The sequence below is a fragment of the Scyliorhinus torazame genome, chromosome 6, assembly GCF_047496885.1.
Source record: "Scyliorhinus torazame isolate Kashiwa2021f chromosome 6, sScyTor2.1, whole genome shotgun sequence".
NCBI classification, from domain to species: Eukaryota; Metazoa; Chordata; class Chondrichthyes; order Carcharhiniformes; family Scyliorhinidae; genus Scyliorhinus; species Scyliorhinus torazame.
The window spans coordinates 21477965-21490542 of record NC_092712.1 but is presented as its reverse complement, the minus strand read 5'-3'; the positions used below and the strand labels follow the sequence as shown (position 1 = coordinate 21490542).

General features: G+C 52.8%; 1 protein-coding gene across 1 annotated transcript in view; it reads right to left on the bottom strand.

The window, feature by feature from the left end:
* The window catches only part of LOC140425686 (uncharacterized), a 349955-nt gene that overhangs the window by 299217 nt on the left and 38160 nt on the right, over window positions 1-12578 (bottom strand). The window contains exon 6 of the mRNA XM_072510182.1: window positions 11947-12060. Within this exon, the coding sequence (XP_072366283.1) occupies window positions 11947-12060 (114 nt within the window). The remainder of the gene's footprint in view (window positions 1-11946; window positions 12061-12578) is intronic.

Sequence of the window (12578 nt, the reverse complement as noted above, 5' to 3'; positions counted from 1 at the left end):
TCATAATATCCACTCATGTATATAATGAGATGCAGACAGGCAGTGATTGACACACAGGGGGCGGCGATTCTCCGACCCCGGTCGGAGAATCGCCGCCGGCTGGCGTGAATCCCGCTCCCGCCGGTCGCCGAATTCTCCGGCACCGGATATTCGGCGGGGGTGGGAATTGCGCCTCGGCGGTTGGCGGGCCCCCCCCCCCCCCGCGATTCTCCGGCCCGCGGTGGGGCCGAAGTCCCGCTGCTGGAATGCCTGTCCCACCGGCGTGGATTAAACCACCTTTTGAACGGCGGGGCAAGGCGGCGCGGGCGGGCTCCGGGGACCTGGGGGGGGGGGGGTGGCGGGGCGATCTGGCCCGCGATCAGGGCCCACCGATCCGCGGGCGGGCCTGTGCCTTGGGGGCACTCTTTTCCTTCCGCCTTCGCCATGGTCTCCACTATGGCGGAGGCGGAAGAGACCCCCTCCACTGCGCACGCGCGTGGATGCCGTGAGCGTCCGCTGACGTTCCCGCGCATGTGCCGCCCGGCAAAGTAATTTCCGCGCCGGCTGGCGGGGCACCAAAGGCCTTTCCCGCCAGCTGGCGGGGCGGAAATCAGTCCGGCGCGGGCCTAGCCCTTCAAGGTAAGGGCTCGGCCCCTCAAGATGTGGAGAATTCTGCACCTTTGGGGCGGCGTGATGCCGGACTTATTCGCGCTGTTTTTGGCGGCGGTCGGCGGACATCGCGCCGATTACGGAGAATCCCGCCCAGGATAACCAATGAACACACACAACACATTGATGCACGATCAATAACTCCAGAAGCGAGATGGGAGACAATTGAAGGCTTTAATACGCTAGATGTTTCCCCCAGCAGCGCAGGTACAGAAGAAAGCTGCTGGGGTGGCACGGGCTCTTATACCCCGCCTTGCAGTGCGGAGCTAACATACAAGCTTAACCAATGGGAACAAGTACATTCTCCACCAATGGTATTCCGGTATTACCAGGTACCGTAATCCATCTAACACAGACTACCACACACATAACAACCAATCACCAAACAGGACACCACCACTATAAAGCACACAGGGCATTAAGACTCTCCCTCTCTCTACAGGACACAGCTACTGAGATAGTAAGAGTGCACAAGCCAGTGAGCACTATCACCATGAGGTAGAGGGTTAGTCTGGTCAAGCCAGTAGGAGGTTATCAGTTACATTGATAGAGTGTCAACTCATAACAGACTATGTACAGCAATCAGGAAGTTGGATAAAAGAGTGTTGGACCATCTTCTGTGTCAGAAGCCTGTTTCTAGTTTCACTGCATCCAGTTGCAGTCAATGTTGAACCAACTTACTTAACACATCATGGTACCAGAGTGCTATTAATCCTAACGAACCTACCTCGAGTGCACCTGCAACAACCAGCAAGCAGCCATCCAGCGGCATGGAAACGATCCAGCCTCCTTCGCAACTCCGGGTCTCCGGCAACCTCGGCGCCAACTGGAAAGTCTTCAAACAAAAGTTCCTCCTGTACATCGAGGCCTCCGACCTCGAGGCAGCATCGGATGCCAGAAAGATCTCGCTGTTCCTGTCGACTGCGGGGGATCACGCCATCCACATCTATAACTCGCTTACGTTTGCCGGTGACGAAGACAAGACCAAGTTCAAGACAGTTCTGCTGAAGTTCGCCAGCCACTGCGACATTGATGTGAATGAGAGCTTTGAACGGTACATCTTCCAACAGAGGCTTCAGGGTAAGGATGAACCTTTTCAGTCCTTCTTGACCCATCTCCTCATCCTAGCGCAGTCATGTAATTATGACTCGACGACTGATTCCATGATCTGGGATCAGATCGTTTTCGGGGTCCAGTCCGACTCCCTGCGGGGCAGCTCCTCAAAATCAAACAGTTGACCCTCTCCGTCGCCATCGAAACGTGCGTTGTCCATGAGCATGCCAGAAACCGCTACTCCCGCATCAGGGCGGCAGAAACTGCAAAACTGGCCTCCCATGAGGTCCAGGCCATAGCGAAAATGCAAGGCCTGAGCATCGAGGAGAGTGGCCGTTTCGCGTGTTTTTCCCGGGTCCCCACGCATGCGCGCCACGACCGGGTAGACAATGAGGCCGAAGACCCTGAGGCGCATGCGCGAACGTCGACAGACCACACTGCGCATGCGCGATGGTGCACAGAACGTACTGACGTCAGCGTCATGACGCGTCCGAATTGTGGCTCCGCCCATTTAAAGCGGCAATGCCCAGCCAAAGGCAGGCGATGTCTACAGTGTGGAAAGCCTGGCCACTACGCGGCCTTCTGCAGGTCCGCTCCACCGAACAACAGCCAGGGTTCCCAGCTGCAGCGCAGACGTGTCCGCTGCATACAAGACATGCAGGATTCTGATCCAGACAGCCCAACGGACCCCGATGCTGACTGCCTCGAGTCTCCATATCGGGTGGGCATCATCAACACACTCGAGTTGGTCTCTACCGGGCCTGCCAACCGCCTTTCGGTCCTCGGTGTGGATCCTGACGACGTGTGGTGTGCCGTCATCATGGTCAACCAGTCTTGCATCCGATTTAAATTGGACACTGGCGCATCTGCGAACCTCTTATCACAGTCGGACCTCGACAGCATCCGACACCAACCTAGCATTCTTCCACCAGCCTGCCAGCTCCTTGACTACAATGGTAATGCCATAGCTGCCAGTGGGTCGTGTCAGCTAGCTGCCTCTCACAAGGCAATCAAGGTAACTTTGAGATTCGAGATCGTACGGCCTGACAAGGCATCCCTGCTCGGTGCTCGTGCATGCAAACTCTTAAATCTGGTGCAGCGAGTTCATGCCATGTCCTCGACACCGGCGACGGCCTCGCCCAATGCGAATCTCCAGGCTGAGATAGACGACATTCTCACACAATACCACAGTGTGTTTGATGGGATGGGCACGCTCCCATATCGCTACAAGATATTTCTCAAGCCGAATGCCACCCCAGTCATCCATGCACCACGCTGGGTGCCGGCTCCTCTCAAGGATCGTCTGAAAACGCAGCTACGAGAGCTCCAAGACCAGGGCATCATCTCAAAGGTCACGGAACCCACAGACTGGGTCAGCTCCATGGTCTGCGTCAAGAAACCCTCTGGTGAACTCCGCATTTGCATCGATCCCAAAGACCTGAATCGCAACATCATCCGAGAGCATTCCCCGATCCCGAAGCGTGAAGAATTGACCTGTGAGGTGGATCACGCCAAATTCTTTACCAAGCTGGACGCCTCCCGTGGCTTCTGGCAAATTCAGCTGGACAAGTCCAGTCGGAAGTGTCATAATATACACCAGTATATCATAGTGCAGACACACACACTGATGGACACACACAGCAAGACCAATCAACACACACAACACCACAGCCAATCACCAGTTAGAGCACACTCACTATAAAGACAGAGGGCGTCAGTTTTCCCGCACATTCGGGATGCAGCCTCTCAGAAGGACAGAGTTTACAGCTTACAACACAGATCTTCACCATGTGCTGAGTGCATTGACTGGTTAGGATAGGCATAGGTCTTTAGTTTAATCTAACATCGTGTTAACCCACAGTGAAAGTATGTTCAACAGTTTCTAACTTAATAAAATAGTGCTGTACTATTACAAGTGTTGGTAGCCTGTCTGTGTTACTGCTAAGGTAAACGCAGTCTCCACAGACCCAGAGCACCCAACACATCATGGTACCAGTAGTTGAGGGATGTTAGAACTTCTTAGACCTACCTGCAAGTGATCTGCCTTCCGCCAGCATACAGCCATCCTGCATAATGGACAGCGTCCGCCCGCCGCCGCTGCTCCGCATCACCGGTAACCTAGGGGCCAACTGGAAGATATTCAAACAGCGCTTCCAGCTCTACCGTGAAGCCACAGACCGGGAAGCTGCCTCAGACACCAGGAAGGACGCTCTCTTCCTATCCACGGCCGGGGACCATGCCATCCACATTTTCAATTCTCTCACCTTTTCTGACGGTGAGATAAATCAAAATTCAAGACGGTCCTCCTTAAGTTTGATAGTCACTGCGACATCGAGGTGAATGAAAGTTTCGAGCGCTATGTATTCCAACAGCGTTTGCAGGGTAAGGATGAACCTTTCCAGTCCTTTCTCACCCACCTCCGCATCCTTGTGCAGTCCTGTAGCTACGGGCCCACCTCCGACTCCATGATACGCGACCAGATCGTTTTCGGTGTTCAGTCGGACCCCCTACGCCAGCAGCTCCTCAAGGTAAAACAGCTCACCCTAGCGACCGCCATCGAGACCTGCGTGCTACATGAACACGCCACTAGTCGGTATTCCCACATCCAAGCGGCTGAAACGGCGCGGCAAGGTCCCCACGAGGCAGAACGGGTCCAAGCAATCGCGCAACTCCAGGGCCTCAGCCTGGATGAGGGCGGCCTTTTCGCGCGCTTTTCGCGGACTCCCGCGATTGTGTGCACCGAACGAGTGGGCGGCGACGTCGACGAGCGTACTACGCAGGCGCGCGCCACGTACGGCCGCGCCGTGCATGCGCGGCGGCGCAGCGAGCGTACTGACGCGACAACGTGCGGCAACTGTGGCTCCGCCCATTTAAAGCGGCAATGTCCTGCCAAATCCCGACGATGCCTGCAATGTGGCAAACTTGGCCACTATGCTGCTTTATGCAGATCAGCTCAGCCTGCCAACTCTCGTCGCTCCAGCCAGCCTCGTAGGAATGTCCGGGCCTTTCAACCCACGGTCACCGAGCCCGATTCGGACCTGCTACCCGATATTGACACCAAGGACCCGAAGGTACCTTTTCGAGTCGGTATCATTACAAAAAACAGGATGTCCCCGAAGCAAAGAATCCAGCCTCTATCGGTATACAGCATCGATCCGGACGATGAGTGGTGTGCCACCCTTACGGTCAACCAGTCCCAAATACGATTCCGTCTGGCCACCGGTGCCTCCGCCAATCTCATCAAGCTGTCTGACCTCCAAAACCTTTGTGTCAAACCAGCCATCCTGCCATCAGCCTGCCAGCTAGTAGATTATAATGGCAATGCCATTGCTGCCAGCGGCTCATGCCAACTTGAAGTGACGCACAGGTCACACAAAGCCATCCTTCCCTTTGAAATCGTGGGCTCCTCGAAAGCCTCCCTGCTTGGCGCGCAGGCATGCAAGCTGTTGAACCTAGTTCAGAGAGTTCACTCTCTCTCCTGCTGTCGCGTCTGCCTTTCAGGACACTGACTTCAGGGCGCAGCTCGATGCCATTATAAACCAGTACCACCACGTCTTCGAGGGCATGGGCATGCTCCCGTACACCTACAGGATTTTATTAAAACCGAATGCCACGCCTGTGGTGCATGCACCTCGCACCCCTTAAGGACCGCCTCAAGCAGCAGCTGCAGGACCTCAAGGACCAAGGAGTGATTTCCAAAGTCACGGAACCGACCAATTGGGTCAGTTCCATGGTATGTGTAAAAAAGCCTTCCGGCGAATTGAGACTTTGCATTGATGCCAAGGATCTCAATCGCAATATTATGAGAGAGCACCATCCAATTCCCAAGCGCGAAGAGCTCACATGTGAGCTGGCTCGCGCTAAGCTCTTTACCAAACTCGATGCCTCAAAAGGATTCTGGCAAATCCAGCTCGATGAATCCAGCAGGAAACTCTGCACGTTTAACACCCCCTTTGGAAGATATTGTTGCAACAGGATGCCGTTTGGGATCATCTCTGTATCAGAAGTGTTCCATGGGATGATGGAACAAATGATGGAAGGTATTGAAGGTGTTCGCGTCGATGTGGATGACATAATCATCTGGTCCACCACCCCGCAGGAGCATGTTAGTCGCCTTCAGCGTGTATTCAGACGTATACATGAGCATGGCCTCTGCCTCAACAGGGCCAAATGCTCTTTTGGTCAGACAGAAATTAAGTTCCTCGGGGACCACATTTCCCAATTGGGTGTGCAGCCGGACGCGGACAAAGTAGCTGCCATCACAGCTATGAAAACACCAGGGCACAAGAAGGCGGTCCTTCGATTTCTGGGCATGGTCAATTTTTTAGGGAAATTCATCCCTAACCTCGCCTCTCATACCACGGCTCTCAGGAACCTGGTCAGGAAGACGACAGACTTCCAATGGCTCCCTGCCCGCGAGCGTGAATGGAGGGAACGCAAGGCAAAACTGACCACGGCCCCGGTCTTCTTTGATCCAGCAAAGGAGACCAAAATTTTGACCGATGCCAGTCAATCCGACATTGGGGCAGTGCTCCTTCAACGTGATGAGGCCTCATCATGGGCCCCCGTTGCATATGCGTCACGTGCAATGACCCCCACGGAGCAGCGCTACGTGCAGATAGAAAAGGAGTGCCTGGGCCTTCTGACCGGTGTTGTTAAATTTCACGATTATGTCTACGGACTTCCTCAATTCACCGTCGAGACCGACCATCACCCGCTGGTCAATATAATACAGAAAGACTTGAACGACATGACGCCTCGCCTCCAACGTATTCTTCTCAAGCTCCGGCGATACGACTTCCAGTTGGTATACACCCCAGGCAAAGACCTCGTCATTGCTGACGCTCTCTCCAGCTCAGTCAACACTCCATGTGACCCAGCGGGATTTGTCTACCAGGTTGACACCCATGTGGCATTCGTGACCTCCAATCTATCTGCCTCGGATTAACGCCTCATCCAAATTCGCAGGAAGACGGCGGCTGACCCCTTGCTACAGCGTGTCATGCGCCACCTAACAGACGGGTGGTTCAAGGGCCAATGCCCTCAATTCTATAATGTCAGAGATGATCTGGCGGTGTAGACGCATTGTCATCCCACATAGCATGCGCCAGCTTGTCCTGGAACAACTACACGAGGGCCACCTTGGCGTGGAAAAGTGCCGCTGATGGGCCCAAGAGGCAGTGTACTGGCCCGGCATTAATGAGGACATAGCCAACACAGTGCTCAACTGCCCCACTTGTCAGCGCTTCCAGCCGGCCCAACCACGTGAGCCCCATGAGTTGGTCACGTCACCATGGACCAAGGTGGGCATCGACCTGTTCCTTGCGCTGGGTAGAGACTATGTCCTGATCGTGGACTACATTTCGAATTACCCGGTGGTGATACGGTTGCACGACCTCACCTCGTCAGCAGTCATTCGTGCATGTCAGAAATCTTTGCTCGACACGGCAGCCTGCTCAAGGTTATGTTGGACAATGGCCCCTGCTTCGCCAGCCAAGAATGGTTCAACTTTGCCAGGTGGTACAATTTTGCCCATGTGACGCCCAGTCCCCTGTACCCCCAATCCAACGGCAAAGCAGAGAAGGGAGTACATATCGTCAAACGGCTCCTATGCAAGCAAGGCTGCCGATGCTGGGTCTGACTTCTATCTTGCCTTGTTGGCCTATCGCTCCGCCCCACTGTCCACTGGCCTGTCGCCAGCCCAATTACTCATGAGTCGCACCCTGAGGACGACGGTGCCATCCATCCATGTCTCAGACCTCGACCACGTTCCGGTCCTTCGACGGATGCAGCTGTCTCGTGCACAGCACAAGGCGGCTCATGACTCCCTGCTCTGGCTCCAGATGACAATGTCCGCGTCCATCTTCTGGATGGTGGCTGGTCTGCAACCGCTGTTGTCCTTCGGCAGGTGGCCCCCTGCTCGTTCCTGGTTCGTCTACCGGATGGCTCTTTTCTGCGCCGCAATCGACGCGCCCTTCGTCTTGTTCCACGCTCGCCACGTGATCCTCTAGTGTCACCTTGCTCTCCTGCTGACCCTGCCACGGACTTTGCAGAGCTCCCTGTCACTCTGCCTCCCCTGACTTTGAAGCAGTCCTGCCCGTTCCTGAACCGGCGGCTCTCGACCCACCCTTGAGGCGGTCAACCAGAATTCGTCGCCCACCTCAGAGACTAAATTTATGAACTTTTTGAATCGATGCACTCTCTGAATTGTTTCGTTGCTTTGTTTGATCGTTTCCCTGGTTTGTATATAGTGTTGATCTCGTTACTCTTGTTGCATACTGCTTCTCTGCACCAGGCACCTTCCCATGTAAATAGCTTAGTTCTCATGTACATAGTCCTGTAAATATGTCTTCGCACCCCACACGCAGTTAGGAACATTATCACCACACATTATTTATTGCCACAAACATACATTTTTTTAATAAAAGGGGGGATGTCATAATATACACCAGTATATCATGGTGCAGACACACACACTGATGGACACACAGCAAGACCAATCAACACACACAACACCGCAACCAATCACCAGTCAGAGCACACTCACTATAAAGACAGAGGGCGTCAGTTTCCCCGTTCATTCGGGATGCAGCCTCTCAGAAGGACAGAGTTTACAGCTTACAACACAGACCTTCACCATGTGCTGAGTGCATTGACTGGTTAGGACAGGCATTGGTCTTTAGTTTAATCTAACATCGTGTTAACCCACAGTGAAAGTATGTTCAACAGTTTCTAGCTTAATAAAATAGTGTTGTACTATTCCAAGTGTTGGTAGCCTGTCTATGTTACTGCTAAGGTAAACGCAGTCTCCACAGATCCAGAGTACCCAACACATCAGGAAGCTGTGCACTGTTAACACTCCGTTCGGCAGGTATTGCTACAACCGCAGGCCTTTTGGTATCATATCAGCTTCCGAAGTATTTCATCGCAAAGTGGAGCAAATGATGGAGGGCACCGGGGGGGTGCGAGTTTATGTGGACGGCGTGATCATCTGGTCCACGACGCCGGAGGATCACATTGCTCGCCTCAAACATGTTTACACGAGGATTCATGAAAATGGCCTCCAGCTCAACAGGGCCAAATGCTCGTTTGGGCGGTCCGCTATCAAGGTTTTAAGTGACCACATTTCACAGCAAGGTGTGCAACCTGATGCCGACAAGGTGCTGGCAATCAATGCCATGAAGACACCAGAGGACGAAAAGGCAGTCCTCCGCTTCCTCGGGATGGTAAATTTTCTCGGAATATTCATTCCCAACACGGCATCCCACACCACGGCCCTCCGGCATCTCGTTAAAAAGTCGAGTGTTCCAGTGGCTTCCCGCACATCAAGTGGAGTGGCTTGGGATGAAGGCGAAGCCACCACAGCCCCAGTACTGGCGTTCTTTGACCCAACCAAGGATACCAAGATATCCACAGACGCAAGCCAGGACGGCATTGGGGCGGTGCTTCTCCAGCGAGACGATTCCTCGTCGTGGGCTCCAGTGGCATATGCCTCCAGGGCCATGACTCTGACCGAACAACGGTATGCCCAGATCGAAAAGGAGTGTCTGGGCCTCCTGACAGGAATAGTCAAGTTTCATGACTACATATGCGGTCTGCCGAAGTTCACGGTGGAAACAGACCACAGGCCTTTAGTCCACATAATCCAGAGGGATTTAAATGACATGACACCTCGGCTGCAGCGAATTCTTCTTCGTCTCCACCGATATGACTTTGAACTCGTCTACACACCGGGCAAGGAGCTGATCTTCGCGGATGCCCTATCCCGATCCATCACCATGCCGTGTGAACCGGGCGACTTCATTCACCACATCGAGGCACAGGTGCAGTTGTGTGCCAGCAACCTCCCAGCCACTGATGAACGAGTTGTCCAGATACGCGAAGAAACTGCCAAAGTTCCTCTACTGCAGCGCGTGATGCAACACCTGATGCTCTTGGTCGACTACTTCTCCAGCTACCCGGACGTGGTGAAACTGTCAGACCTCACGTCCAAGTCAGTGATTAAAGCCTTCAAAGAGACGTTTGCCAGGCACGGCATACCACTCACAGTAATGAGTGACAACGGCCCATGTTTCTACAGCCAAGAGTGGTCCGACTGCACAATCCCACCACTTCAATCACATCCAGTACCCATTACCTGCAATCAAACGGGAAGGCCAAAAAAGGGTTCCATATTGTCAAGCGGTTGCTGTGCAAGGCTGCAGACTCAGCCTCGTACTTCAACCTGGCGCTGTTGGCATACAGGGCATATCCTCTGTCGACTGGTTTGTCTACGGCGCAGCTGCTCATAAACCACAACCTGAGGACGACTGTTCCAGCCATCCATGTTCCAGACCTTGACCGCCTCACGGTGCTGCAGAAAGTGCAGCGATCCAGGGGCCAGCAGAAGATCACGTATGATGCTCATGCCAAGGATCTACCTGCGCTGGCTCCAGACGATGTTGTTTGTGTCCAGTTGGCTGAGGGAGGTTGGTCAGCCCCAGCTACTGTCACCAGGCAGGCTGCCCCCAGTCCTTCGTTGTCCAAATGGCTGATGGCTCCATTCTACGGCGCAACAGGAGGGCGCTACGAAAAGTTCCCTGCCCACCGCCTGGCCGCACTTCCCCGCATGTCATCATGCCTCCTCCAGACATCTCGCACCACGAGGCCACCGATCTGGCAGCGATCCTGCCTCTCCATGAGGCCATCGACATGGCAGCAATCCCGCCTGTCCAAGTGCCGGCGTCCCCCCCTCCACCTCTGAGGCCATCGACAAGAATTCGCCGCCCGCCACAAAGACTGAAACTATAGACTTAAATCTTGTAAATTTTGTTCAGTTTGCTCTGTATCTGCACGATAGACACCTTCCCACGTACATATGTTCATTTGCTCACCACTTGTATATAATCATGCATGTATATATATCGCCACGTTCCAAAATATCCACTCATGTATATAATGAGATGCAGACAGGCAGTGATTGACACACAGGATAACCAATGAACACACACAACACATAACAACCAATCACCAGACAGGACACCACCACTATAAAGCACAGAGGGTATTAAGACTCTCTCTCTACAGGACACAGCTACTGAGATAGTGAGAGTGCACAAGCCAGTGAGCACTATCACCATGAGGTAGAGAGTTAGTCTGGTCAGGCCAGTGGGAGGTTATCAGTTACATTGATAGAGTGTCAACTCACAGCAATCAGAAAGTTGAATAAAACAGTGGGTTGGGCCATCTCCTGTGTCAGAAGCCTGTTTCTAGTTTCACTTCATCCAGTTGCAGTCAACGTTGAACCAACTGACTTAACACATCAAATGAAATGGCTCCCCCCCCCCCCCCCCCCCCCAACTGTGGCGGCGCTGGACAGAGTCCACAGCCGCCACGCCTGGTCCCCGAAAAGTGAGAGGACACGCGACCGATGCCGTCGGGGAGTCGGCACATCGAGGCGGAGCATCGGGGAAGGGCCTCAGGTGACGTTCTGAGGCCGTCCCGATGGCGTGGAGCATACTCCTCGAGTACACCGTGTTTGAGGGGGCCGAGCATCAGAAAAGCGACACCATCCCCGATTCCGGCGTAAAAATGGATTCTCCGGCCGATTGCCGAACACGATTACGGCGGTGCCAGTCGGAGAATGCTGCTCAGAGATTTTAAGATGATAGGCGAAAGAAACAGAGTTTATGTATTTTCATGAGGTGTGAGCATCACTGGCAAGGTTTCTGCCCATTCTTAATTTCCCTTGCGAAGTTGGGATGAGGTGCAGCCTTGAACAGCAGAAAGGTCTTTTTGTACAATAGTTGTTTAGGATTTGGAATTCATTGCCTGACTGGGAGGTTATTCAACGATAGCTTTCAGCATCGAATTTGACAAATATTTGAATGAGAAGAAATATAGGAAAGAGTTACCGAGTGCACTAATTGGACTTCTCTTTTAAAGACCTGAGGGGCGGGATTCTCCGTCCCACTCCGCACCAGTTTTCTGGTGCTGCGTGTCCCCACCGGCAGCGCGATTCTCCATCCCGCCATCCGGATAATGGGGTTTCCCATTGAGGGCAGCCCCACGCCGTCAGGAAATCCCCCGGCGTGGGTCACTGCCGGCGCAACGGAGAACCCTGCCCATGGTACAGGTTCAATGAGATAATTGATCTCCTTCTATGCTGCATTTTTCTATGCATCATTATTTTATGCAATATTCATTACTCTGTAAAGTTCTTCACACACTCAAGGCCTGTGGTAACCTTACTTTATTTCAACTCACCATATTCTTGTGCCTGTTTAAGTTCGTGGGGCAGCTGGCTCATCATTTCTGTTGGCCATTCTGTTTCTGTAACAATCCTGTTTTTGAAGTTTTGTTTTAACACATGCTTTGCCACTGAAAGACAAGATGCATGTATAGTTCAGTAATGTTCAACACCTCGGGCTAAAGTTAACCATTTTGCCAGTAAAGGCAATAACCCTACTTTGATTACATATCACCAGAAATAACTGAGGCTTCTGATTTAATTCTATTCAATTCATTCAGAATGTGATGCACTGTTTAAATTTTTAATGATTATACACCTTTCACAGGGAGAAATTATTCTCGTTGCCTGTTTTGTTCCAATTTATTTATTCATTTATTTCTGTTGCAATTTTAATATTGAGGTTGCCAGTTATTCAGAACCCCACATCCCTTGCTAAAAAAGTACTTTCAGCTCGCTCTCAAATGACTTTCCTTGTACAATATGGGCTCATGCCTTGACCATTGCCTGAACTTTCAGGTAGATAGTACTTCCACTGGCACAGAGATTCGTTGTCCAATTAGCACTGGCTCACTTGGGACCCAGATTTTCATCCCCTGGTTGGGCATACAGAGATGGGAGATTTCTTGACTCAGCGGTCCTTATCAGC